Below are 26,375 nucleotides of genomic sequence, written 5' to 3' on the forward strand. Positions count from 1 at the left end.
CGAATTGCCAGAATAACAAGGATCGCCCAACCGGTGTGCGAATTGCAACCTTTGGGGAAAACAAACAAAGAGTACATGTTCAACGATAACTTATGTGTGCATCGGCTGCTTCTACTTAAAATTATTGCGAGATAACAGTGTATATTTGTGTACATTTGATTGATAACTTTTATTAATAACTCCTTTCGGCTCGCGCGACTCAGTTGTTCACGCGGTGTCCCGCGATTTTTATCACGACGGATGTGCCCGATCGCGGTTCATCAGGTCCGCGTTGATCCTCGGGTACTGCTACGCGTCGAGACGGACGTTAGCAGCGCTCAAGGATCGAAGAGGTATTTTTTTTGCGCGCGTGCGACGTAGTTCTCAGTTTCATGATTGAGCGAAAACTAGGAGAGTATTATATAGCGCGATTATTTTCGTTTCCGTCGCGCGAAGCGTTTTCTAAGGCTTTATAAAGAAAAAAAAAAAAGAATGAAAGAAAAAGAAGAATCAGTGGAGGAAACGTAGGACGCTACGTGTAGATAGAAAATGAAGACGATCTTGAAGACAAGTCGCGACAAGTGTTTCGCGACGAGAACGTAATAGTGCGTCTCGGACGTGCGGCGCGAGTCAATTTGTTTTCGGATGGATCTCATGTTCTATGCAATTGTACAAAACAAGCAGTGTCCGCTCTGTGAAAAATTGGATTTACGCGATAGAAGACGGAGGAGGAGCAGCAGCAGTGAACGATAAATCTTCTTGCATGCCGATTTATAATCCTCGCGTCACAAATGAATTTTCGTTTCTTGTTATTAGTGTCTTTGATTCGATCGTTCTTGTACCCGCGATGCATTTGATAACAAATTTCTCCACAAATCTTGCGTGCGAGAGAGAATTGCGTAAGAGATCTACGGAATTAAATTAATCTTTAACTGGTACGAAGAAAAAGAAGTCGTAGGAGAGATCGAAAGGAAAAAAAAAAGAGAAGAAAATAGCACGTGTATTTTTCAAAATTTTGATCCTTGCTACTTCATCGTACGAAGAACAAGAGATTGTCGAACGCGTAAACAAAAAAAAAAGATAGGAAATGTTATTAGAGTAAATCTCGTATAACACGGACTTCGCAATTAACACGATACCAGTTAAGAGTTAAGTATTAATTCGAATTATTTTATTTATTTCTATTTTCTTTTTCTTTTTGCGATAAGGAAACTATATAGGTGGCTTTCCATTTAGTGACACAAGTCGGCACAAGCTTCATTTCATCATTTGTTCCATATCCGATAAGTGACAAAGAGAATAAGATGATGCTCGTGTCGACTTGTGTCGCTAAACAGAAAATACTACGTTGATGACACACACATTGAGTCGAACTTTGCAAGCAGCTTTGCAAGATGTACATAAGGAATCAACCGAAGCGAAGCATGAAGCGTAGCTCGCGGCGAGTTTTATTTCACGCGAGCGAACTTTTTTCATACGCGACTTATATATATTTTTACTTTTCTTTTTCTCACGTTTTTCCCTTCCCCTTCCCTTGGTCGAGTTGTTTTTGCTTTCGTTAGTTTAATAAGTTAAATTATCCTTTACTGCGCGAGCGAGCGGAGTTATTGATTCAACGAGTTAAGTAACATGACACGGACATGGCATACAGATAACGACTTAAAACCGTATTACGGAGCCCTATCTGTAACGCGTGGGGTATCGATATCTTATAATCTGGCAAAAGGTTGTTCTATGTATGATTGTGCGTGTAACATTGTTAATAAACATACGATGCTTATGAAGGCTCCTACCTACTTATTTTCATTTCCGTGCTGCGCACGAGACATGCGTTTGTTCATACGTGTATTTATATATGCGCAGAAAACTTCGCTCTGAGCCTCTCTCGCCTCACAACTGCAAGAAGACGATTGCAGAGACGCGATGTATCTTTGAACAGTAACCCGATCTTCCTTGCTTTCTCGTGTATGCGCGTGTATATGTGTGTGTGTGTATGGTGTGCGTGGTTGCGATCTTTGTAAATTCAGTTCTCTTACAAAGTCCGGCCTCTCTATGGAAAACGAGAGGCAGCATTTTGTAAAAAAAGTCAGCCTTTTTACGCGAGACGTAATACTGAAATCTGCAAGAGCAAAAGAGCGATCTGTAAAGATCCGCAAAAATATACAACATTTAACTAAATATAGAAGTTATAATTGGCTCCAAGATAATAAAACAATAAAAGGAGAAGATATCGAGAGGCAAACCGCTGTTATCCGAGCGAAACGAATATATTTTATTAACATTCTGAAAAAATGTTTTGGTCCATCGTAGACTCTCTTCGGTTACAAACAAAAATATATATAAGAAAATTGTCATACATCTTCAGTGTATAAGAAAATAGGTCAATAACAAAAGAAATACAAACAAACCGAGAGAACACGAATACTTATTATTTGAAAATTAAACTGGTGAAATTCGATTTCAATTACAACGGTGTATAACAATCATTCAGAAACGCATATTTATACTATTTTTTTTGTCTTTTCATAAAAAGCATCTCCGATATTCTTTTAAAATAGAACCGTTCGTAATCCAGAATTTTAACGTCATCCTATTTAAAATCATGGCCATATTATAATTTATGTTTCGCTGATATTCGCGATATTTATACGATTAATATGTAAACATGTAAACGATGTTCTTTTACTTTAGTTTTTTTTATTTTCTGCCGGTTTGGCCAACATAAGAATGTACGCAAGTTTGCGTTTGTCTCGCTAGCTCTGAGTAAACTGTCTATTGTTGAACTTGAAGAAAATATATATGGTGACTATTTATATATGTATATATATACTTTTTGTTTGTAGCTAAAGAGAATCTGCAATAGACCGAGACGTTTTTTGAGACGTTACTAAATTATACTTATTTTATTTGGACAACAGCAGTTTGGCTCTCACAGGCTATTCTCTCTTTTTAACGTCTAACTGATATTTAACCGTGAATCACCGGGCGTCTCGGAACAGTCTGTAAAGAAATTACGAACGGTATCCTCTGTGTACAAGCGACAACCTTTTATTTACCGATACAAAAGTTTTTAAATATAATATCTAGTATCTCATCGGTGCTCACGTGTCCCGTTATCCTCCCAAGTTCTCTCATCGCCTTGTGAATCTCCTCCGCTGCGATGGCCATGTCGTGCTGCTCGTTCGCGCACAGCTCGAAGTAATTCTGCAGATGCCTCAGGCATTGCGTCAAATGATTCCTGTGCCTCGCCTGGCTGATGGTCGGACTCTCCGCGGACGGATTGCCACATCTGAGCGAGACGTAAAAATGCAACAGGAGTATTAAATGTCAGAAAAAAAATTGCGATCGCAAGACCTCGTTAGTCCTACAATAACATTAGAATCCTTAGAAGCAGATTTTACGCAATATATATTGTAAATTTGATCGACAGTTTGCTAGCAGAGATACAACGGGCTGTGCTAGCAGAATGTGATGACAGAAATCTAGCAGGATCATCGCTTCGTTTATAAATTAAGTGTATTTATATTTTCTCTTAACTTCGTGAAGACACGAAATAATTTCTTCGTCCACACATTTCGGTTCAAACCCTTCAGTAGTAAAAAAAAAAAGATTAGTCAAGTCGGTCAACATTATTATTTTAAATGTATTTAATTCAATGTAATTCAATTTAAATATTATTATTAAATATTTAATTAAATGTGTTTAAATAGAATATATTGCGTGCGGACCCTGCTCGGTTTTTGTGTCAGCAGGCTCTGTCGACAGAAAACGAGCTTAATACATCTACGGATGTGCCACGATATTCAAAGAGATCTGATAACTTGTTGACTGCAATCGTTTACACGTACATATCCGTGAAGCGATCGGTCAGCGATCGCAGCAGATTCTGAAAGCCGTTCTCCGTCTTGCAGGATACCAAGACCGCCTCGGTGTCGCTCAGCCGTCTCTCGTCCTCCTCTCCCAGCAAGTCTCTCTTGTTCATGACCACAACGAAGCGCCGTTTTCCCATCTCCGTCAAGAGCTCGTGTATCCCCAAGGACGACGAGTACTCGCGCACATAGTCGCCGTAAGTCATGCCGCTTGTTACAAAGTTGGACGCGTCCACGACGACGACGACGAAGTCGGCGTTCGCCGCGTGCTTCCTCGCGCGACGGACACCCTCGGCCTCGACGATGTCCTCCGTGCCATCCGTGATGCCGGCGGTGTCTGCTATCAGCACCGGGTAGCCGGAGATGTTCGCGCTCAGCTCGATGACATCCCTGGTGGTGCCGGCGACCGGTGTCACAATAGCGGCGTTTCGCTGCACCAAGCGATTCAGCAGGCTGCTCTTGCCGACGTTGGGCTCGCCGACGATGACGGTCCTCACCCCGTTGCGCAGAATCTCGCCCTTCCTGCCGTCGGCCAGGTGCTCCTCAATGCCCCTCAGCAGCTTCCTCAGCGCACCGTGCGCCCTCTCCACCACCTCGCTCTCGATGTTCTCGTCCTCGCCGAAGTCGATGTACGCCTCGAGACTCGCCACGCACTCCGACAGCACCTTCCTCCAGCTGTCGTACAGTTTGCGCAGCAGGCCGTCCGCCTGCAGCAGGGCCTGCTTCCTTTGGTACTCGGTCTCCGCTTCTATCAGGTCGGCTATGCCCTCCACCTCGGTGAGGTCCAGCTTGTTATTGTAGAAGGCGCGCCTGGTGAACTCACCCGGCTGCGCTGGGTACACCCGCAGCCTCGATAGAGCTTGCATCAGGCGGCTGAGGATCGCCGAGCCGCCGTGCACGTGGAATTCCACGCAGTCTTCGCCGGTGAATGAGCGGGGTCCTGAAAATCGGCCGTATCAAATGACGAGGAAATTACTTCAGTTAACGTCAATTAATCCCAAGGTAGAACAGAAGACGATGAAATGGCGTCGGAATAATGAGAACGTGACAAAATTCAATTTACGATTATTTTCACGTCATTTCTATCTGGGATTAATCGTTGTTAATTTTTAACTTTCAATGAGCACAATTGCGCACGAGAAGTCAAACGTACCGGGAAACCACAAGCAAAGTCCGTGGTCGATTACCTCTCCCGTCTCGGGGTCGCGTATCTTTCGCAGAAAAGCTTTCCTTGGCTCCAGCTTTGAGATGTTCGTCATCCTCTTCAGCGCGTCCATAGACCGGCTCCCCGACACTCTCACCACCGCCACGCCGCATTTTCCGTGTCCTTAAAAATTATGCGTCCCCCCTCAGACGGAACAGATGATGACAAAATGACAGGATAATGATCGAATCTTGATCGAAAAATGAGTTTTTATATCGTCATTTTGATGTCATCTTAATTTCCTATCCGGAGGCTCTAAGGATGACCAAACTCTGATTAAACTGATCGATGAATAATCGTAAGAATTTCCAGCATCAATTTCGCACCTTGTTCAACAATAATCGAAAAATTCATCATTCCTGCCTGCGTTGGTAAAATCAGCAGGTAACATTTGACTGACAATTTGAAATCGTCAATTAGTAGTTCAATCGGAATTTGGTAAGTCGTCCTCGAAACGAGCGGAACAGTGAAATTTAAACTTGGTGGAAGCATGCAGCAGGGAAAATCTGCCGATCAACTCGTTCGAAACACGTGTGGTATCGGAACGCTTGAAGAAGCTAAAGAGTCCCGACCCGCCGGTACTGGTAATCATCTATCGTAAGATAAAAAGTCGACACATCACATCCGCCCTGGCGAGGGAAAAAATCGATCGTATCATTCCCGCCCGTGGTTCTCGATCTCCGTGAATCGAACGCGTGGAGAGAAACGCGCGGCAAAGCGAGCGGGCTGGTAGGTTAAGTGAGACGCGGGGTGGGATAATAAGCGCGTTGCCGTGTATTTTGGACGTGTCCGATATGTAAGTGAATATATAAATGAATAACCGGAGGACAAGGCGCAAATGGTCGTGCCCTTCCGTTCGTTCGTGAAACAGCTGTGAGACGTCCCGCGCAATGCGATAGCTCGCGACCGGGAGGATCCTCGGCTGAGACACTCGCGGAGAAACATCGACACACAGGTGAGGCTGATACCGCGTAGTTGAAATGAACATCAACGGGCGACGGCGTGTTGGGCTGGGCAGCGACGAAGCAGCGATATCGACGCGGCGTCAGACCGTTCGGAACATCGTGCCGCGCGATTAGATCAGGAGCGGCGATCGAGACGTCGTGGGTAAATCGTTCGTTCGCCGAATTCATTGCTCTCATCGCAGTCGATCGACAGCGCGGTGGTCTCCGTCCATTACTCGGCGGCATATTTGAACGAACGGTTATTTCAGGTGAGCCACGTTGTCACGGCGGGATGACGGAGGTAACGAAGGTGAGCAAAATGGTGCAGGACAGATGCATCAAGTGGATGGAGGAGCTGCAGGAAGATTGTTACACCGAAGACACCACTGCCAAGCGGAAGAGCGAGACTGACTACGAGGATTGTTACGACACAGATTCGGAGTTCGACTCGGTCTCGGTGTGCGACGCCAAGAGACGCAGAGTGGGAACGCAATTGAAAGACGAAGTCCTGAATCTGATCTGCGAATGGGAGGAGTGTTCCTTTCACAGTAAACGCATCGAGGAGTTTCTCAGGCATGTTTCGAGTCATATACCTAGCGTACAAGTGAGCGTGAAGGATGACGATGAAGTTTACGTGTGCCAGTGGAAAGACTGTCCGTTTGAGGCCAAGATGTACGAAGAGGTGATACGGCACGTCAATTATCACGCCTATCATACGAAATTGAAATCTATCGGTTCCAATGTTCGTGGGAGGATCAAGCTACCCGTAAGTAATCAGTATTAATCGAAGTCGCATCGATGAGACCAGACAGAGACAGTTGTACTATTTCTTACAGAAGTGCCGTAAAGATTCAGATTGGAAGAACGTTATAGAAACTCCACCCTCGCACTTGTGCAGATGGGAGGAATGCTTGAAGGTGTTCACGAATTACCAGATGTTCCTGTATCATGTTACCATACACACGGAGGATTGCCCACGGGGCAATCGGGTTCAGAACGGAATCGAGTGCAAGTGGACCGGTTGCAGCGGCAAGTATCCCAGCTTGTACAAGCTGCGGGATCACGTGAGATGTCACACGAAAGAAAAGATTGTCGCCTGTCCGGATTGCGGTGTTACGTTCGCCTCCAAGACGAAATTCCACGCGCACTGCCAGCGGCAAATTCCCTTAGAAGGTAGAAATGAATCAGTGAAGCATCTTCTCTCTCTCTTTCTCTCACATCGTCGTTGAACTAATTTTATTAGCAACGCGTAACATTCGTAATTTACAGTACAGGGATTCCGATGTTCACACTGTAAGAAGTTTTACCCAACTGAGAAAATTCTGCGTGATCATATGAGATTCCACGTGTTCAACTACAAGTGTAGCCTTTGCGACATGAGCTGTGAGTCGCCAGCCAGCTTGGCGAAGCACGTCAGGTACCGGCACGTGTCAACCAGAACGTTTCAGTGCCAATTGTGCTCTCACGCCGCGAAATCGCAACAAGATATCGATACTCACATGACTGTCCATACCGATGGTCCGAATTTCTTCTGCCAGGAAGAAGGATGCCATTACACGTGCAAAGGACCCTACACTTTGGACAGGTATTCGTGAGAAGCTTTTTATCGAAATAACGGAAAAAGTTGCCCGAACACTTGTCACGATTGTCCGAATTTGTCCAGACACTTCGAACGAGCGCATAGCATGGTGATACGATGGTACTGTTGTCACGAATGCCCGATTAAATATCGGACGAGTGCTAGACTGACGAAGCATCTGACGGAAGCTCACCAGTTGCAACTGCCCACTGGACATAAGCGTTTCCATTACAAGCAGGATGAAGATGGATATTACAGAATACAGATGGTCAGGTACGAGGCCGTTGATGAGGAGAACGTGTCACCTGTCGAGGAGGCGAAAGAAGTACCGGATAAGAAGTATAAGATAGAACTAAGCCACACTGCGCCACTGATGGAAGTGAAGGTGGATATTATAGTGAATTAAGTTGGTTCAACATCTCTTCATCGGTCTTCGTACAATTTCATTCTGTCTAGATTATGGAAGACAGCACGGACGAGATGGAAGCCGAACAGCATTTACAAGAAGAAATGGTGGCGTCTGACATCGGTGAAGCTATGCCTGTTATATCGAATATTTTAATATCTATTGACGAAGTAGACGCGAAAGGAAATATTATAAAGCGAGAATTCGTGGAAACGCAGGAAACCAACGAGTTACCTCCGTCAGAGGAACCACCGTTAATTTTAACATAAGCTTGATAAACTTCTTTCATGAGAGGTATTCATGTATACATATTTTTTATATGATTGCATTATAACGATTTTATATTGGATGGATTTTTATACCACTTATACATTTGTTGTTACATCCAATTTTTAACAAGAATGACAATATTAAATCTTTCTTTTTATGTTATTACCATACTGTTTACAATTAATCTTCTGTTTATTTTATAGCATTTGACAACTTGCCTTAGCAAACTATGCTTATTACAATAGTGATGTACAAAAGTAAAACATCCTGTCTGCTAAAATTTAATATAATAAACTATGCAAATCAAGAATTTGTTTCTACATTTGTTGGAGTAATATTTAGCAGTATTGTAGCATGGTTATTTATATGATAACAAAATTGTCATTGAGCTATGATTGTATTATAAAAGTAATAAATTACCTGATGCTCAACGTGTTTAGTAGCAAGGATTCTACAAAAAAGTAGTATCTTAACGTGGTACAATTATCTTCTTTTGAATCCATATTTCTTCCTCTCATAGAAGAGGTCTGTTTTAGAGCTTCCTAGATTAACAATTTTAGGACAGCCATCTCTCTAAAAAAATATATATATATGTAGATTAAAAATATTTAATTTACAGAGAGAATTTTCACAGTTGTGTGAAAAAAGAAGTTAATGACCAACTTACATCTTTCTCTTGTATTGTACATTCTTTGCAGTAATATGCATCCGATACACCAGGACCACCACATATCACACAACGTCCCTGATAAGAACCATAATTGCACTCGTCGCATATCCTAACTAATGTGCAGGGTCTCACGTAGGAATCGCAAATGACACATTTGCCGTCGCATTTTTCGCACAGCCGACCAATAGCTAGAACAAGACAATCGCGTTAATTAGACCGGCAATTGAAGGTTAGACAGCGTCAACCTACCGACTCCCGGCTGCTTGCGGCAAAAAATTAAATCTGGATGATGCTTAGCCATGATCCCAAAATGTTGTTTTATTACTTTGTTTCTACCCTATTATCGCTGCAAATAGATTTGTTTCTTCTCTGTTATTCGAATTTGCTCGATATTCTACAGTTTGTTGTCATCGTAACAAAATAAATATGGCCGACGTTGAATCGATTCTCGAAAAGATCGATTATGTTCTCGATGTTCTCGCGCGCAAATTTAATTAATATTTTTGCCAGTGAGTATATAATTATCTGGTATAAAGAAGGCTTCCATTTCTTTAGAAAAGCGAGATAAAAGTTTATCAAGTTCATTATTTAATTGTGCTACTGAGGAATCAAGAATTCCGAAAGATTTGCAGTTTTAAGATTTGACAGGTATTACGTGTCGTATGAGTTTGTCGGATATGTCGGTCAGATAGAGAATTTCTAGAGTGTCTAGGGAAAAATTTAGGGACCCTTAAAACTCCCTATCTAACAGCCAATCGGCACATTCGACAATGCTCGTAAGATGCATCAGCCTTCAACGGCAAGTCCGACAAACTTTAACTTCAAAAAACAGCGTTCTAAGGTTTTCTATCCTGCTACCACACGATAGCTTTCTCTGCGTTTCCTAACCCTATTTATTGCCTTTTGACGTTTCCTCGTGTTTGAAATCAGGTTTATCACTTTTGGGCTACAGCAACAATTAAACATAAAAAATTTTTGTTAGCAAAAATGGCTGAAGCAATGCGTCAAACCGTGGCTGGTATGCTCAAAGGCATCGAAAGGTATTGTCTTCACCATGCAAACGTTCATTAATCACGTAGACAAAGCTTCAAAACGATGGCAAAATGGTTCATGTTTCTCTCAATGTTCGAATGTAACTTTTGTCCATAATTAATTTTTTTTCACGTGTTAATCATGTAATTAATTCTAGGTACAATCCGGATAACCTCACAACTCTGGAGAAGTACGTGGAGATCCAATCGAGGGAGAATGTATATGACTTAGAGGCAAATTTAGCTGTCTTAAAGCTCTACCAATTGAACCCGCATCGGTTTAACATGGACATAACATGCCAGATATTATTGAAAGCTTTAACCAATCTTCCACATACTGACTTTGTACTGTGCAAATGCCTGCTTAGTGAGAAACTTGTAAGTTTCATCAAAATATGAAACAATTGTTTTTTTTTCACTGAATCTATATTTATTATGCAATTTTTTGCAGATGTCGGAAAGCCCTATTAGTCAAATCATGTATCTGGGAGATATTTTGGAACGATGCGAGTTTCAACATTTTTGGGACAGGATGTTGTCCATGTCAGAACTGTGTGATAGAATTGTAGGTTTCCAAGACTCGATAAGGAAGTTTGTGTGTCACGTAGTTGGAATCACGTTTCAAACAATAGACAAAGGACTCCTTGCACAACTACTTGGTGGTGTAGATGGTATGATACATCCTTTTCCACAGTTTTCTGTTATACGATAGTAAGATTTATCAAACTCTCTTGTGTCGCACAGATGCAACATTGAAACATTGGGTAAAGAAATACGGCTGGAAGGAGGAGAGCAAAACAATCATCTTCATTGCGAATCAAGATGAAAATATCAAGACCAAGAATATTACTGAAAAAATTGATTTCGAAAATGTGGCGGGTTTGATGGCTGCTTGTCTGTGAATACACACTGGCTACTATTTTCTAATAAATTGAATGTGTGGATTATTTCATAAGTTCATTAATATCTACCACATTTATCGATTACTAGAATATCCTTACATTTATAAAAAGAAATATATGCAAACTTTATATAATTCTGATTTATTGCGTTTAGAAAAGTAATCTTTAACGTTTATGTCACAGCTAGACAGAATCTTCTGCTTCATTTAGTCCGATCGTTTCGTCCTTTTTTGCGTCAGTAAAGTCTTCATGAAATTTTATGTCATGATTCTCTCCTGCCTTGTCAGATTCTGTCAAATCTGCACTGTCAGATTCATCTGTTATCTTTTCTGCATGCAGCTGCGTAGTTTCCATACAATGAGAAGCGGACAGCGCAGCTTGCGTTTCTGCTGAGGTGTCTTTCTTTAAAATTTCACGCAGTGCCATTGTGGCGTAATTGCTGGACTTCAAACACATCTCTATGATTAATGCCTTGTGCTGTCCATCTGAAAACAATAGATATAGAGTCAATTAATTAAAGTGAACGTTTTCCAGCGCGTTAAAGAGAAATATACGACTTACCTGGTTTATCTTGTGGAGGTGTACGCTTCCTCATCTCGTCGATATCCGACGAGATTAGATCGTCGTGCTTCTCGTTGTAACGCATAATCTTCCACGAGAAATTCGTTGGCATTCCTAATATTGTTCTGTAGGAACCACCTAAACTGTACTTCCTGAAGAAAGATAACAGATGGCAGTAACGATACATTGTTACAATTTTAAATTAAATCACGCAATATAAGATCCAACTTACTTATTTTTCTGCTTGAGATCGGTCGTTAATCCGTCCTTGACTAAGAATTCGTCGAACCAAGGCTTAGCGTACAGCGGGTATGTAACTTTCCACCCAGGCTGAGGCATAATAACATCAGCCAGAGTGTAGTTTGGCAAATCCTTTTCCGTGAGAACTTTCACCGCGGGAAGATCGTGCGCGTCTTCGTGCTCCTCCGTTAAACCGTCGCTCGTTTTAGCCAATTCCAACTTTTCCTCGGTTCCTTTGTCCGCATTCTTTTCTTCGGTAGAGGCAACATCGCTCTCGTCTTTAAGGTCGTTAGTACCATCCAGAGAGTAATCCGTCGTCTCCTTGCAACATTGTTTCTCATAAACCAAATCGCCCACGATCACGTCCGCACCGAACCGTTTGATTCTTCTCGATACGATGCGATTCCAAACGAAGCTCTGGTAGGCGTGCATGTACATCAATCGAATGTTTCTAGGAATGGAGTCAAGCGCGCCTATAGGATCCTTGTTGCCCGATATCCACAGCCCTTTCAAAAGTCTGGCCTCGATCTTATCGACTCTCTTGATCTTGGCGTAAGCGGCACAAGCGTTTTTAGTTTCCGCGTAAATCTGCCTAGCCTCCGCCAATTCTTCGTCTCGCTCTCCCTCCCGTGGTTTCAATATCAGTTCTATCGCTTCGTGCCATTTGCCTGTGATTGCAAAGAATATTAATTGACGGTGTGATGATTCACTGGAATGAAATTGACATGTAGTGAGGGAGAGAGTAACGATATCAAAGAACTAATAGTCACCTTGAAGCAGACACTTTCCAATCTCATGCGTAGGTATAGCAGCCACCGTACCGAATCTTTGCAAACCGTAGTAATTAATAAAGCCGTTATCGCGCAACGATGTCATCGCTCGCTCGATCTCTTCGTCCGACCCGCGTACGTCTCTCAGTGCTATTCTAAATTGATTGCCATGTAACATGCCTAATTTTAGGCTGTATTTGGCGTACTTAAAGTTTCCTACATATACGCCGCGTATAGTTTTACCCGTTCTCAATATGTCGCTGGGATGTACCTTCCTCAAACTCACCCACTGAGTCGTCCACGCGCGACGATCTTTCGTACCGGCGTAGCTGAAATTGTCCGGGCGTGTTCGCAGCCTTGCGGCCAACTGATTTAACACATCCATCGTATCCATGTTCACTTTCAGCAGCAGGAAGTGGCAGTAATCGCCACCGCGTCTCTTCCAATCTATCCTGTTGTCTCTGTGCATTTTCTTAACTGCGATGCAACGACAGATATTAAGAATTATACGCATGTAAAGAACCATATGCGGAGAAGAGTTTGCAACATACCGGTCTTATTGTTTTTGCTATTCATCACAATGGTGATAAATTTCTTGTCGTCTTTATTTACCGTCTGACTGATAACGTTCAATAGTTTCTTCACGACCGTATGAATAGCCTTGCGTGCAGACTTATTCAGGCTCGTCACATCAATCTCTACGTCTGAAGAAGAGGAGTCGTCCTTTAAAGTTTGCACTTGGTCCCATATTGCTGATGGTATCGACTTTTTAAGATCTTCAATGTCCTCGTCATCTTCTGGTTCCCGTGGAATGTCTTGATGGGTCAGCTTGGCCACTTGTCCATTGAGATCAACCTCGTTGACATGGAAATCGGTATATCTTTCCTTGATTATTGCGGAGAAGCCAACGCTGTCGCCGATGTATTCCGTAATGCCTAAATCTGATTCTTTCAGCCTGTTGCCGACGTCCAACTTGTTCTTCTTCACATTTTCCCGCGGGGATTGCTCAAAACGGCGTTTGAAGCCTCCCCGGCGATAATGAATCTGGCGATCACCTTGCAACAACAATATAACCATATTTCTAACAAATATAATCGTACCGGATATCCGTTGCGACAAATGATAGATCACCTCTCAGCTCAGATTTGAAATTGCTGCAATTACCATCACTGTGGCCGGAAATTTTGCCCACGACAGCCGACATTGTGTTTCAATCGTGAAGTAAAAACACGCGGAGGAGAACATAACCTGAACCGTCCATTCGCTGTGATCACGTGGACTGCAAAGTCCACTTTCTTTCTGCGCGAGCTATACCTTTTTTTGCTCTTGATGTGGCGTCGCATGCCGTCTTCTACGTTCATTATAATTCCCTCTAGACGGAAATCTAGCAATTTCTTTGGATGTGTTTTATATACATTATTCTAGCATTTCCGGTGATAATCTATAATTTATCACACTGATAGAGTTATACAAAATATTAATTTTAACGTATACTCTCTCTCTGTCGTGATATTCCAATTTTCAAATTGGAAATTTTGAATTTTCAAACAATGAAGAAATAATCACTAGTTTAATCACTAGTATGTCGTTATAGTAATTTGCGTATCCATATTTGACCGACATATTTTATTTTTAGGGTAAATCACTGGGGAACGAATGGTATCACTGCGGAGACGTGCGAGCTTCCGGAATTGTCAGAGTACACACAATAGCGCGCGACAAATTTCTCCTTCGTTCTACGCGGCCCGTGTGAAAAACGAGAGGTCGTCAGCGTTGATCGCGCGTGCAAAATGTCCCGAGAGTACGCGGTGTGGGGGGACAACGATAAAGCGTGCATCGGGGTAACCGCATACAGGTGAGTGCTCGGCGGATGGAATATGGCTCGAGGGATAGCCACTGTCGAGGCCCCTCGCAAAAACTCGAAACAGGAATGTCGAAAAGGCAATTTCGCGATACGGTTTTTTAGCCAGCGGCTTTTTTCCGATAAAAAAAGTATACCGCAAAAATTAAACGAAATTCGGAACGGTACTCGATAGATTCCAGTCCGCTCTCTTTTTAGTTTCTCTCTCTCTCTCTTTTCCTCTTTCTGCCATCAAATTTTAAGTATGTACACACACACAGATTAGAGCTAAGAAGAACACATCTTTCATTCGCTCAGGGTGAAGAAATATTTCATAGTAAAGGAACCCGAGGGAGAGAGAGAGAGGGAGCATGCGCCCCTGCGAGCGCCGTGAAGTACGCTGATTACGTCGCGCGTGGGGTCGTAGTAGTAGCCGGGGAGGGATGACACGCCGTCAGTGTACCGCGAGCTACGAACGAGGACGTAAGTCGCGCGCGCCGACGCCTTCGCGTTTTGCGTCAGTGGGCGTAATCGCCGCGGGGTCGTGCAGCGGTGGTCGACAACCCCTGACCGCCGTCGGCGGGGTATTCCGCGTCGCTGCTTGCCGCGATCGCTTCGACGATGCGGAACTCGCGGTAGAGTCGCGGACACGACGCGGGAAAAACGGATGCGCGTGTGTCGGAGCACGACGAGCGGTGTGCCGACGCGGGATGAGCGCCAGAGAAGTCACCCTCTTCGGCGGCTCCCCATGGGGCTTCCGGATGCACGGCGGATGCGACTCTCATCAACCCCTACGCATCTCCAGGGTGAGTCGAGCAGCAACGAGATTTTCTTTCGATTGCGAGACACCGATGGCCGGCCGAGCGCGTCACGTGACTAAGTTCGTTATCGCATAGAGGGGACATTTTTGTTTTCGAATTAGCGCGCACGATTTGAATATACGGTTAACACGGCGGAGCGTGCTCGCTAATTGTTATCAACAGTGATAATTGATTATTCGCATTGACGCGTCGGAACAGCAGTCGCCGTAACTTTAGCCGCGAAGGGCGATAATGCAAGTACGATTACACAATTACACGATGCATTCTGCATTTGAATATCCAATGAGGATACATCGCCCGATAATCCCTTATTCATAAATATCGCATTATTTACGCGGTTTAATTCGCGATGCCGCCGCGGAGAGACGCACAGCGGTATTATTAATGTTAACGCCGCATTAATGGCCGGCGTTCAATTAGTGCAATTTATGTGCGGACCGCTTCGACAATTTTATCGACGCGTGAAAGCGCGGTGTGTGCGCGCGATTAAAGGAAAAGAAACACCGCCCGCCGTATATATATATATATATATATAGTCGTATATAGCTCTTTTCCTCGCGATTGTCCCGTTTAACCGCGTCTCGAGCTGTCGTTTATCGTAAGTGGTGAAACGAGAGAGAGATAATCGCGCAAGTAGAAAAAGTTGCATCGATCCGGCCGCATCGGGTGCCGTACTTTCATCACTGAACGCGCCGCCGTAATTTTCTCCGCAACCACTGCGAGTCCGCATCTGCTTTCGTATCGACTTTATTTCGCGGACGACCCATCCGTTTCGAGGGAATACGTTTTTTTTTCTCCGCTGTGTTTCAATGCTCACACATACGTAGATATATATCCGTTTCACGAAATGTCTCTGTTTACTTTTTCCCTTTTATACGCACCAACAACCGTAACATCCGTCCCCGTAAATTCCCTCAGATTTTGTCGGATAGATCAACTTTCTTTTTTTCTAATTCCACGATTGTTAGTAAACAATTACTATGCAACCTTTTGCCCACTGTACTAACTTGATGTGCGACAGAGAGGAAGATTAAACAACTAAGGACTTTTGATAATAATCAAAAATTGCAGATATTTTTAGATTATGAATAAATTCGAAATGAGTTGGTTTGTGGAAATAGAAGGGGAGAGGATAACGTGTAAATCCGACAGCTCGTGTCTGTTCGTCGAACATTATCCTCTCGGTAATAAATATCGAGTCGATCGTCGCCCGTGTGACAGCTGTAGTCGCGAAAATGTGCTTTCTCGAGATGAAGTCTACGTTTATACAGGGATCGGCAATTTCCGATGCGCGGCTGGGGGAAGGGAGAGTAAATAGTCCATATGGAAGAGGCGGTTTCCTGTTTTGCCCGAGATGCGAATTAAGATGAGAGATGGCGACGAGTAATTTATTCGCCGCACCGAGCCGATGCGGCATAATCGCGAGCTCGGAAACTTCGCTCGCGGTCGGCAGGCCAGTTGACGGCTACAATTTCAGACATTCGATAGTTAACGTTTGCGGCGAAGGTCGACGGGCCTTGGCGTGACTCCCTACCTTTACCGCCACGTGCCTCGCGTAAATGCCGACGAATCTCATTTTATTCCGACTCTACGGATCGAGCCACGTGCTCGGAGTGGGTAATGCGAATTAGAGGTGGGTGGATAGCGGCGTTCGCCGGTTTCCGCGAATATCCGTAGGATCTCGACATTCTCGGCTCGGGTCATCCGTCCGTCCGCGTGATGTCGTCCGACGCGTCACGCAATGTCAATTTCGGAGGGAACGTTATTCGCGCGATCGATCCTGAAGTCGGATCATGACGACACGCGCGACGTTTATGGAGCCGCGATAGAGAATCCTCGTCTCGAAGAGTCTGTTTCCACGTGCGGTGACTCTCTTACCGCTTGCAACGCGCGACCTTTCGTTATGTAAGCGTAGGTGATGTTGTGACGCGGCGAATGATTCATACGCAGCGAAAAGACCGAACTTTGCTTGAATCGCGTATTTACGCGCGTGACATGAATGTAACGGCTCGTGCGGGAACATTCTTCCGAGCTGACGCGCCGGTCAAAGATCGCGCTAAAATTGCCGACTCGTTTTCGACCGCGCGATTTTCCGAACGACACACGGTCTCTCGTTATCGGTTTTCAGATTTTCTCACGCATCGCCGCGAGGGCCTTGAGTCACGTCCGCGAATGCAGCCTTCGTCCACTCGCGATTGAATTAATTCTTCTCTCCGATCTCTGTCTTGAAATCGCCGCGTTTCATCTCGAGCGAGCGAACAAACACGCGTAGGACCACCTATCTAAATTTGCTCCGCGCGGATAAAAGTGATTACGCGTACTGTAAACAACACGATCTTGAATTTATTATGAACCGCGCGGACCCAGCGCGAAGATTACGTGTGCTGATATAGGCGCTTAACTTCTTCACCTTCGTCCGACGGGTTAGTGTTGCTCGACGAAGAGAGAGCGAAAGAGGGAGGGAGAGAGAAGGAGATGGAAACAACGTAGTTCTTTCACGTATCTTATCAGTGCCGTCTATGCAGAAAATGATCCTCTCTCAGGCGCGTGTCGGGTATTAAGGTTTCGTTGCTTTCTTGTTTGCCGCAGTTGTGCACAGGGTGTGCGCTGTCACCAATTAAGAAGACGATAAAAAGGAAGTTCCTGGAAAAGGATGACACGTTAATGAGTCGTAGTCGCGTTACGAGCGGCGAATCGCACAAACGCGATCAGGAGATGAGGAGGGGGAGGTGAAATAAAAAGCGACGGAAAGGACATCCGCGGCGCTGACATCGGCTTTTCAAGGCCGCACGTTGATAGAAACTGGCACGCATTTCGTGACGTAATCGTGCGTGAACCCGTAATGCGGACAATTAGCGGACGGTTATGGGCGCCGACGCGAAAGGTAAACGCGACGCACCATTAGATCGACGGCATTTCTGCCAGGTCGCCGCCGCGGAAGTCGCAAAATGGTTCGTCATTCAGGTTACACTTCTCCCGCAGCTTTCTTTCGCGCCAAAGCTGCGCGATCGTTAAAATGATTGGAAAGCACGAGGAGCAAAAGATGGAAATGAAGCCGATGAAATTTTGCGAATTACATTCGCGGCGACGTGTGTGGTTAGTCATAATGTGATTACTCGCTCGTTCGTCTACTTTCTGTTCTTTGCACGCGTGAGTGTGCCATTTTGGCGCTTCGCATGCGGAGCGACCCGGTGGTAATAGACAGTTTATGCTCATGAGCGCAAATGGATTAAAGGTTGCGTCCTGGCTCTTCCGTCCTGCCGCGGTCTCGATTAACGGTGGTGTGACCCTGTTTGTAACTGGGTCGGGTGTCAACGTCGAATGTACCACGTCGTGTGATGTTATCGTCCTCCACGAATACGTCGCGCGATTTTCGTGCGAACGCATTACGCTCATCGTTGCATACTTCGCGCTTTCAGTTGACGCGTTTAAATTCGATGCAATCATATACATGCGCGATTAAATATATATAATTGTCAGACGCGAAAGTGACGGCGCGCAAATTTATCGCGTGGCGTCGCAGGATTAAATGACGAAATATGACGGTCGTTCCGGAAGAGGGGGAAGAAGAGGCGCTTTTCGTGGGAACGCGAGATTTACGGCGAAAACGCGCCGTTAAATCTGCGCTATAAATGTTAATAAGGCCGTCCGACACATTTCACGAGGACTAAAGTTCCACTTTAAGGCTGATCTCGGCCCTACGGGCGTACACTGGCGCCGTTCCGGAATCTTCCTCTCGCGGGCTGCGTTGCGTGCCGATGCTTTTAATGACCGCTCAGGAGTGTGTATTTCGTTCCTTTCCGTCCCGCTCCACGTGGCGTCGGCTTCGCCCACGAAATTCCACCGGGCTGTCTTCGATCTCGCTCAGAGAAAGCGTGGCCGAATGTGTATTTCATTAAAGGCTATGCAAATATACAAAATACTCCCATACTCGCGATGCGAATTCTAAGCTGAGACGTCGAGATAATTTGTTACTTTACTCTCTAAATTTCTTCTGGTGAAACCCGAAAAGTAGAGCGACCACTGAGTCACTCGAATTCGAGTGAGTTTCCACTCAAGGTGAATTTGCTACCCTGAATCGTCGAGCGAATATTGTCACTCGAAATTGACAAGTGAATCTAATGTACACACGACCTCGAATTAATATACTCTTCATTTGTTTTGAGCGCGATCGCACTCTGGATAACAAAGAAATTTCGAGAGTAGCGTTGCGGAATTACAGTCGCTTGTTTTACGCTCTCTTCAATCGTGATTCAGGTTTCATTCGGCGCATCGAGGAGTGCTTGAAATTTCCCGAATTTCTAACACATCCATATATGCGGTGAAATCGACTGCGTCATCAATACCGAGATGAGGCGTAAAGTACGAGACGCTTATGTAATTAAGGCGAATACTTTTTCTCTCATATGTGTTTTATAATCTCGCGCGCATCTCGAAACTTGTTTGCGCCGCGGCTCGCCTTGAAGCGTCGAATGTATAAATAATCGCGACATTTTCGATCTATGCGCGCTGAATAACGTACCTACCGCTATGTCGAGCGATGACGGTGGTTAATTCAACGAAAATAGACGCGACACGATGGCGTGTTCAGTCGTTGCACCGACGATACGTCATTGTTCCGTTGTTGCAACACTCGGCTTAAGCCGTCCGTCCGTACGTTCTACGAGGCTCCAAGTAACGGACTTTATTATGAGAGTAAATCAATTACCCGGCGAACTTTATTATTCCTCCCGCACGGCCGGCGCGGTTGCATCGCAGACGAGCGCGGATTACAAAGCGCGATTCGGGCTCCCCCTTAGATTTAAACTACCTGGAGGTATAACGCTTTTTATTTCTCTTTCCGTTCTTTTTTTCCTGCAACACCGCGAAAGAGCCACGGAACGAACAGACGCTATCACCCGATAATTTCAACGCTCTTTACGATCTTATTTTTTACCTTCTAACCGCGCAGTCCTTCGCGGCTTTCGGAAAAATCCCCGCCCCTCTTAAATTCTCCTCGAAAGCCCGGGCATTGTGACTTTGTTTTCATTAGCGAAGCTTATCGTCCTCAGGATTTGCGCTCCCCCGACTTGAGCGCGAGAGTTTCCGGGCGTATTGAAACTAACGGCGGCTCAATGCAAAGCTATCGTCTACGACATGTATATTTGCACATGAAAGCGCGCGGGAACTCGATTTCTTATCGAGTTAAAAATACCTATCGTCGATATACTGACTCTCCGGTCGAGTGATCCGGCCCGACGTCAGCCGGCGTGTGAACGGAATACGCGTTATAGGCGGAGCGAGAGAGGTGAAGGGTTAATGCAATTTTTCCGGCGTACGCATAAGAGGCGATCTATCGGGCATTAGAAATGGGCAGCTGCGTGTTCTCCCGGCGGTATCAATTCGGTGTACTCGCCTTTTGACCCCGGGGCAAGCGGCCATTAATTCACACTTATCTCCCGCCGCGTGCATGTTTGCCCGTCACAGAAGAAGAAGAGAAGCGATAGTGGTAGTAATAGTAGTGGTAGTAATAATAGTTTCGTCGACTCTTACATTACTCTCTTAAGTCGAATAAGTGAAATTGCCACTCATTGAGTTAGTAAACCAGTATTGTACTGATAATTAGTGAGAGAGTTAATTTTTAGTGAAAATACTTCCACATCGCTCTTTTGTTTTATACTTCACTTCAGTTTTGGCCAGTTAAACCAGTTAAACATAGGTAAGAATGTTTCAGATAAAATCGTCGACAACATCTTAAGAATGATTAAGATGATAAAAAAAGTAGTAATATCTTTTTTCACCATTTCTTTACTCAGATCTCTCTGATGGAAACAATCGCTGCTATTTTGACAGGCTTTTTCAGCGAAATCTTACTCACTTACAAAGAAGTAATAGTTTTAATTATTTATTATTATCCAATGGATATTTATAATTTTTTTAATTAAGTTTATAGAAAGTATAGAATTTTCTTTATTCAAAACATAAACTTAAACAAGTTCATAAACTTAAATAGAAAAAATAATTTTCAGAATTTAAATATTAATATATTTTTAAAAAAGTATAGGAAAGAAATGAATGAAAAATATTATTTTATAAGAATAAATGGATATTCAATAGGTTGAGCACCTAGTCATGTTAAAATAATAAAAGAATTAATAAATAATCAAAATAAATATTAGTTTGGGAAATAAAATTTAATTGAATTTATTTTTAAAAATGTAATAAAAGGTATTATATAAAAGATAGAAATTGATATTATTAAAGCAATAATACCTCCAAGTTTGTTAGGGATTGCACGAAGGATCGCATGAGCAAAATGAAAGTATCATTCAGGTTGAATGTGTGAGGGTGTCGATATTGGGTTAGCAGGGGGACAGTTTTCAAGATCACTAAGAATATAGGGATATTGAAGAATATTGAAAAATTAAAATAAAAAATAATTAAATATTTAAATTTAACCTTAAAATATTTTTAATAATAAAGTAAAAATTAAATGGAATTTTATTTTTATTACAGTTCTTACATACTTATAACTAGGACTTTTCGTGTAGACTCTATCGACTGCTTCTCAGTGATGGTACAATGATTGTACTTTAAAGGGTACGTTTGCATTCTTGGCCGTTACGTTATTGGACTTCCGCGATTCTCACCGTGTCGCACACGGCGAACGGAAATCGCTAAATGCAAATTGGCGGTCTGTTTCGGATACCGCGCGGCGCCGTTTAAAAATAGATATTCGCCACAGGCGAATTGTACGCGCGCGTCGAGCTTCGGCGAGTTCGATTAATACGAGTTTGCATCTTGGAGGAATTTCAAACGCGCGCGCCGATCGATCGCTTTGAGAGCGCGCGAGGGGGCCGAATTTCCGATCCGTGAAAATGATTTCGGCGTAGGTTCCAGCTATGCGGCGTGTTTTACAGCCGACACGTCGGTATCCGACAGCGACGACGACAAAATGGTGATCATTACGTCTCGATTAAAAGCGGATCGCGTTTAATCTTGCGCACCGGTGACTCCCCTCCTACTGTTTGCGTGAAACGAGTCGACTTCGAAATATTAGTAGCGTTTACAGTTCGCTCGGCGAGCGTTTGGCGGGCGCAGCGGGCTGCAATGGCTGGAATTTAATTTATTGCTCGGAGTTGCGGGCGTGCGGTAAACGCGGAAGCCGCGTCAAACGTAACAAAACGTTAACGGCGACAATAAGTAACGGGCGCGACACGAAATGCGACGGTAATAGAAACTTGTAGCTCGGTCGAAGCATTTTGCGCTACGAATACCGGAACACTACGTTACCATTAGTATGTCTCGCAATAGGGAAGAAAGAGAGAGAAGAGAATGGAGGGAAAAAGAGAAATAGGAGGGGGAGAGAGAGAGAGAGAGAGAGATCTTGGAGCACGAGCCGCGCGCTTTACTCCTTTCCGCCGGTAAAAGTAATCGATCGCGCCGCCTGCAGACTCGCGCAGCACGCTTGCAGCCCTGCACGCCGGGCTGCATAAGAGTAGGCGTCGGCGTCCCGACCCATCTCTACGCCAATGGTTGCGGCATTGGCCCTGGGGACGATTCCATCTGTCTATCGATATCTTCTGCCCGATACTGAGTGTTGTTCCTCGCGCGCTTTTCTCTCTGATATCAATCAGTTTCTGTAAATCGAACAACGAATCATTAAGAGTACTCGATGCCTCCCTTCGTTTGGAAATATCGAATTCACTCGCGAGTACACTCGCAAATATCACGCAACGTCGGGTCATAATAATAATCGAACGTCTCCGTAACGAGATGGATTAGCGATCCGTGATGTTCCAAATGAAGGTATCGATGCCGCGTATTAAACGGAAGGTGGTATTCCCGAGGGGAGCGCCGGGATGTCGCTGCTCGATACTGTTACGAAGGATTTAATAACAGTGCGTTTGCGATCGCGCGCAAGTTTGACGCCCGGCCATAAATTCGCCGGCGATCCCCGCGCGAATAAATGCCGAAGCCGGCGGCTCGCGTCTAATGAATAATGGACGGCGCAATTCCGGACACCTGATAACACCTTTGTTTCTATCGCTACGAATGTGATAACGACAAGGTCAGGGAATATACTGCCGTGACGGCGATTACGATATCCGCGTTTACGATCCGGCGAGCTTACGCCAGCACGCTCTGCCGTGCGCGTCGCATTCGCGATGCGTTCACCGTGAGGAAAATTCGAACGTCGAATTCTTCGTACTATCATTTAGACGCGACGGAAGGCTAGAAGTTCGCCAAATCACAATTGGAGGAGATTGATCAAAGTCGGTATGCAGATGTAATTGCGTAAAGATTCGTCGACGATGAAAAATGAGTTCGTTCGGATCTACCTGACGGCGGAGAACCAAATGCGTTTTGATCGAAGGGAACTGCATTTTTTATTACAACTTTCAAATTTGGTTCACGAGAGCTAGAAATTTTGTTTCCCTCAACCAAAAACCGTGCTTGGTTGTCCGTTGTCGGGTACACGTTTTGTGTGAAAAAACGGAAATTTTGTGTTCCTTCAACATGGGGAATGTGTGAAAAAATATAATGTCAAAGTAAAAGAAAATCTCAGTGGAGCGTTTTTAACACCAAATTTCTCACCGTGTAGATCCAAGCAAACTCACTTTTCCCAGTGGATGATCGAAAGTGCCGACCAGATGAGCGCGATGATCGGTCGCGCTGTCCTCCGCGTTTCGCTTTTAATTGCCCCCCNCCCGATTACGATCTTCCATCGAAAACTGCTACCCTCCTTTCAGTTTCCTCACCCCCGGGTAAGTTGGTCGAGTTACGTCAGCGGGCGTATCCGGGTCACTGGTTTACTGTGAAGGCTCTTTTTGGCGTTATCCCAGAACGCGGGGAGAATCGGCGGCTGGGAGGGTCAGCCACCTCGTAACTCGCGCCACAACAGCGCGTGTTTCCGCGCGAAGGCGAAGGGCCTTTGAATGCGGCGAGGGGCAAACGGCCGTTAATAGCATTTTGACGAGCCACTCGTGCGACCCCCGACAGGAGGATGGTGTGTCTGGCGGCGCGCGTTCTGCGGGCGCAGGAGGGGCCCCTAGCTCTTTTAGTTCATTGGTCATTCCGGCGAGAGAGAGAGTGTCAGTGACTCAACAGCCTGCATTCCCTGTCGGCCCTCTCCGGGGAGTAAACGAGTGCTCGTCGCCCCAACTAGCTTACGCCCGCATAACGCGGCCTCGCGTGGCTACGCCTTGACGCCGTACCCTGTCGTCTACTCTCGATACTTATCGTCGTAGAACGAGTTGTCGGCCAGGGCCGTGTCCGATACCTCCGAAGAGAACGACGAGAAGTTGACGATCGCCGCGCGCTTCCAGATCGGAGCTCTCTCGAGCTTCCTCATCGAAAATTCCATTTTCGCCCGTCTGTTTTTTTTCGTCACATTTTTTATCGCAATTATGATTCAAGTCTTCGCATACGCTGTGTGACGTCAGACGTTCTGGAACGGAAAATATGCAAATTTCTACGGTGAAGGTCTCACGGAGGAAGCCGGCAAATCGCGCGATCAATTTTCCCTTCGACGGGCGTGCTCTTCTGCTCGGTTTACCCTTTCTACCACGCAGCTTCCCGTTCTCCCTTAGCGGAAGCCTCGGTAGAGCCTCACAATCACGGGCCTGGGGGTCCCATATGCCTTCGCCGCGTCGAGGCGGCCGCACCGTCGTTCCTTGGGCCAGTGGCAGCGATTCCTCGGCCGCGTACGATCGTGAGACGTGCTCCGATCGTTCTTGAAGCGCACGTGTTTCTCTCTCTCCCTTCGTCACTCTCTTCGGCCCGCGAATTGTCAAACCGCCGACCGAGTCAGGGACGCGTTATCAGGCCGCTCCTCGATCGATATCTTGCTGATGGATTTTTAATTCGGCTTGTGATCGATATACCGCGGTATTTTATCGAAAAGTCATTGTCGCGATAGTCAGTGTTGCGGAGACAACGCCGCGATAGCGACGGGCCTGATTGAGCGTAGTTCGTGATGAAATGACCGAATGAATGCTTCGAATAGTTCCTGAGCGAGCGCCTGAGTCATCGATGGTGCAAGACTCGATAGTGTACCTTTTTTTCTGCGCGTACACAGGGAAAGCACTGTGCGAGAGTCGATTGGCAGCGCGTTGACCGCGGCGCCTCGAGAACGCGTCCGAGAAAACGTCCGTGCGGGTTCGAGAAACGCGGAAGTCGCGGGGAATTTCGACCTCCCGAAGTAGTCTCGACGTAGCATCGCCGACAGTCGCGGGATAAATTCTCGAACGTCGTGCGGGTCGACGTTCGTACGAGAGAAAACGAGAGAGAGAGAGACACCAGGGAGATCGGTCTCGTTGGCCTGCGCTCGCGGCGAAAGGTGCGAAAACTGCGTGCGGATGGGAAACCGTCATCGGGACTGATTGCGTGCGATGATGATTTAGGGAAAGTGCGTTTGTGGAGCGAAGCATCGCGGAAAAAAAAGTACTCGCAGCCGAGGAGGTCGCGGAAAATTGCAATGGTCCACACGAGCTACGCGCAGTGGGCCTGCCTGCCGAGCACGTACCGGAAAAAGGTTCGTACATTTGTCCCCGCGTGATTCACCTCTCCTGGCGTTCCTCGAAATTACACGATGTAAATGTCGAAGGAGACGCGAACGCCGGCCGTTCGCGAAGTAATCGGTCGGATTAAACGCGGATCCTCGACGAGGAAAAATGTTTGCTCGAATTGGCGGTGACAACGAGCAAACCGTTTCGCTCGAAGGAAATGGAATTTCCGCTCGTGAGAATCGAATTGTTTCCTTTGACCGAAACGCATTTCATTCGTCGTTCATTGTCAGGTTAATTCAACGAGATTTTTTTTCTCGCCTCGGTTTAAGTACCTTCTTCGTCGAGGGAGAATTATTTCGCGGCCGGCGGCTTTTAAACACCTCTCAAACGATCTTTTCTTCTTCATCCTGCGGGGATCCTCTCGTTTCTGAATAACGCGAACAGTTTTTCCGCGGCCTCGTCGTCTTACCCTAGGTATTACGTTCCCCTCGTGAGATAGACGCGCCTTTAATTCCGCAACAATCATAACTTAAGTGGCTGCCTTCGGCGCCTTAATTGCGAACTCCGAGCGCGTTGGGGGGATCGTCTCTCTCGATCGAGAGCTCGCGGCGCTTCTCTCGGCGAGCAGACGCGCTGGTATTTATCGAGCGGCGCACGCGTGTAATCAGCCGGTGAAAAAGACCGATTCAGAGTCGACGATTAATAAGCATAACGACTTAGCCGAGATTAACGGGCGAAGTAGCAACGGCTGTGCGAGAGCGTTCGATCTCTCGGGAAATCCAGGGGGGGGGGGGGGGGG

General features: G+C 45.4%; 6 protein-coding genes across 29 annotated transcripts in view; 3 read left to right on the forward strand and 3 right to left on the reverse strand.

Moving 5' to 3' along the window:
- Positions 1 to 804: 804 nt before the first annotated feature.
- On the reverse strand, positions 805 to 6,248 carry LOC106749524 (tRNA modification GTPase GTPBP3, mitochondrial). The gene is made up of 4 exons (XM_014629057.1): positions 5,874 to 6,248; positions 5,002 to 5,175; positions 3,828 to 4,788; positions 805 to 3,268 (listed from the first exon to the last, which is right to left on the reverse strand). Exons 1-4 carry the CDS (start codon positions 5,995 to 5,997, stop codon positions 3,028 to 3,030), a joined length of 1,500 nt encoding a protein of 499 aa, XP_014484543.1. The 5' UTR covers positions 5,998 to 6,248; the 3' UTR covers positions 805 to 3,027.
- On the forward strand, positions 4,783 to 8,561 carry LOC106749522 (histone H4 transcription factor). 3 transcript variants are annotated; one of them, XM_014629051.1, is made up of 6 exons: positions 4,783 to 4,850; positions 6,266 to 6,762; positions 6,833 to 7,169; positions 7,266 to 7,581; positions 7,660 to 7,960; positions 8,032 to 8,561. In XM_014629051.1, the coding sequence occupies exons 2-6, from the start codon at positions 6,289 to 6,291 to the stop codon at positions 8,248 to 8,250; spliced, it is 1,647 nt and encodes a 548-aa protein (XP_014484537.1). In that variant the 5' UTR covers positions 4,783 to 4,850; positions 6,266 to 6,288; the 3' UTR covers positions 8,251 to 8,561. The 3 variants fall into 3 exon arrangements, with proteins under 3 accessions (XP_014484537.1, XP_014484536.1, XP_014484535.1); XM_014629050.1 differs by lacking the exon at positions 4,783 to 4,850 and adding an exon at positions 6,068 to 6,159; XM_014629049.1 differs by lacking the exon at positions 4,783 to 4,850 and adding an exon at positions 6,095 to 6,166.
- Positions 8,562 to 8,585: 24 nt separating this feature from the next.
- On the reverse strand, positions 8,586 to 9,347 carry LOC106749531 (PHD finger-like domain-containing protein 5A). The gene is made up of 3 exons (XM_014629080.1): positions 9,171 to 9,347; positions 8,919 to 9,109; positions 8,586 to 8,824 (listed from the first exon to the last, which is right to left on the reverse strand). Exons 1-3 carry the CDS (start codon positions 9,220 to 9,222, stop codon positions 8,735 to 8,737), a joined length of 333 nt encoding a protein of 110 aa, XP_014484566.1. The 5' UTR covers positions 9,223 to 9,347; the 3' UTR covers positions 8,586 to 8,734.
- A 423-nt stretch (positions 9,348 to 9,770) lies between these two features.
- Positions 9,771 to 10,899, forward strand: LOC106749550 (eukaryotic translation initiation factor 3 subunit K). Its single transcript, XM_014629143.1, has 4 exons — positions 9,771 to 9,961; positions 10,111 to 10,330; positions 10,404 to 10,623; positions 10,697 to 10,899. The coding sequence occupies exons 1-4, from the start codon at positions 9,909 to 9,911 to the stop codon at positions 10,852 to 10,854; spliced, it is 651 nt and encodes a 216-aa protein (XP_014484629.1). The 5' UTR covers positions 9,771 to 9,908; the 3' UTR covers positions 10,855 to 10,899.
- A 65-nt stretch (positions 10,900 to 10,964) lies between these two features.
- Positions 10,965 to 13,766, reverse strand: LOC106749549 (pseudouridylate synthase 7 homolog). Its single transcript, XM_014629142.1, has 6 exons — positions 13,557 to 13,766; positions 12,977 to 13,480; positions 12,426 to 12,902; positions 11,648 to 12,323; positions 11,416 to 11,567; positions 10,965 to 11,339 (listed from the first exon to the last, which is right to left on the reverse strand). Exons 1-6 carry the CDS (start codon positions 13,627 to 13,629, stop codon positions 11,038 to 11,040), a joined length of 2,184 nt encoding a protein of 727 aa, XP_014484628.1. The 5' UTR covers positions 13,630 to 13,766; the 3' UTR covers positions 10,965 to 11,037.
- Positions 13,767 to 14,583: 817 nt separating this feature from the next.
- The window catches only part of LOC106749537 (sorbin and SH3 domain-containing protein 1), an 80,882-nt gene continuing 69,090 nt past the window's right edge, over positions 14,584 to 26,375 (forward strand). For 13 of the 22 annotated variants that reach the window (XM_014629093.1, XM_014629089.1, XM_014629095.1 and 10 more), the window contains exon 1: positions 14,693 to 15,071. In XM_014629093.1, coding sequence (XP_014484579.1) covers positions 14,709 to 15,071 — 363 coding nt within the window. In that variant the 5' untranslated portion in view covers positions 14,693 to 14,708. Of the gene's footprint in view, positions 15,072 to 26,375 lie in introns of all 22 variants that reach the window. The other 9 variants (XM_014629105.1, XM_014629106.1, XM_014629107.1 and 6 more) reach the window with 4 other exon arrangements.

The sequence above is a fragment of the Dinoponera quadriceps genome, unplaced genomic scaffold (genome assembly GCF_001313825.1).
Source record: "Dinoponera quadriceps isolate SergipeBrazil2010 unplaced genomic scaffold, ASM131382v1 scaffold3324, whole genome shotgun sequence".
Lineage (NCBI taxonomy): Eukaryota > Metazoa > Arthropoda > Insecta > Hymenoptera > Formicidae > Dinoponera > Dinoponera quadriceps.

Excerpts from the sequence above, each read along its gene's own strand:
- LOC106749524 (XM_014629057.1), bottom strand. The coding sequence starts at position 5,997 with ATGTTTCTCCGCGAGTGTCTCAGCCGAGGATCCTCCCGGTCGCGAGCT. Across the intron at positions 5,176-5,873 it reads CATTTGCGCCTTGTCCTCCG|GACACGGAAAATGCGGCGTG; the intron begins GTTATTCATTTA and ends ATAATTTTTAAG. Across the intron at positions 3,269-3,827 it reads ACCGATCGCTTCACGGATAT|ATGTGGCAATCCGTCCGCGG; the intron begins GTACGTGTAAAC and ends CGTCTCGCTCAG.
- LOC106749550 (XM_014629143.1), top strand. The coding sequence starts at position 9,909 with ATGGCTGAAGCAATGCGTCAAACCGTGGCTGGTATGCTCAAAGGCATC. Across the intron at positions 9,962-10,110 it reads ATGCTCAAAGGCATCGAAAG|GTACAATCCGGATAACCTCA; the intron begins GTATTGTCTTCA and ends AATTAATTCTAG. Across the intron at positions 10,624-10,696 it reads ACTACTTGGTGGTGTAGATG|ATGCAACATTGAAACATTGG; the intron begins GTATGATACATC and ends TGTGTCGCACAG.
- LOC106749549 (XM_014629142.1), bottom strand. The coding sequence starts at position 13,629 with ATGTCGGCTGTCGTGGGCAAAATTTCCGGCCACAGTGATGGTAATTGC. Across the intron at positions 13,481-13,556 it reads TTTCAAATCTGAGCTGAGAG|GTGATCGCCAGATTCATTAT; the intron begins GTGATCTATCAT and ends TGTTGTTGCAAG. Across the intron at positions 12,324-12,425 it reads TGGAAAGTGTCTGCTTCAAG|GCAAATGGCACGAAGCGATA; the intron begins GTGACTATTAGT and ends TTGCAATCACAG.
- LOC106749531 (XM_014629080.1), bottom strand. The coding sequence starts at position 9,222 with ATGGCTAAGCATCATCCAGATTTAATTTTTTGCCGCAAGCAGCCGGGA. Across the intron at positions 9,110-9,170 it reads CCGCAAGCAGCCGGGAGTCG|CTATTGGTCGGCTGTGCGAA; the intron begins GTAGGTTGACGC and ends GTCTTGTTCTAG. Across the intron at positions 8,825-8,918 it reads GTACAATACAAGAGAAAGAT|AGAGATGGCTGTCCTAAAAT; the intron begins GTAAGTTGGTCA and ends ATATTTTTTTAG.
- LOC106749522 (XM_014629051.1), top strand. The coding sequence starts at position 6,289 with ATGACGGAGGTAACGAAGGTGAGCAAAATGGTGCAGGACAGATGCATC. Across the intron at positions 6,763-6,832 it reads GTGGGAGGATCAAGCTACCC|AAGTGCCGTAAAGATTCAGA; the intron begins GTAAGTAATCAG and ends TATTTCTTACAG. Across the intron at positions 7,170-7,265 it reads GCGGCAAATTCCCTTAGAAG|TACAGGGATTCCGATGTTCA; the intron begins GTAGAAATGAAT and ends CGTAATTTACAG.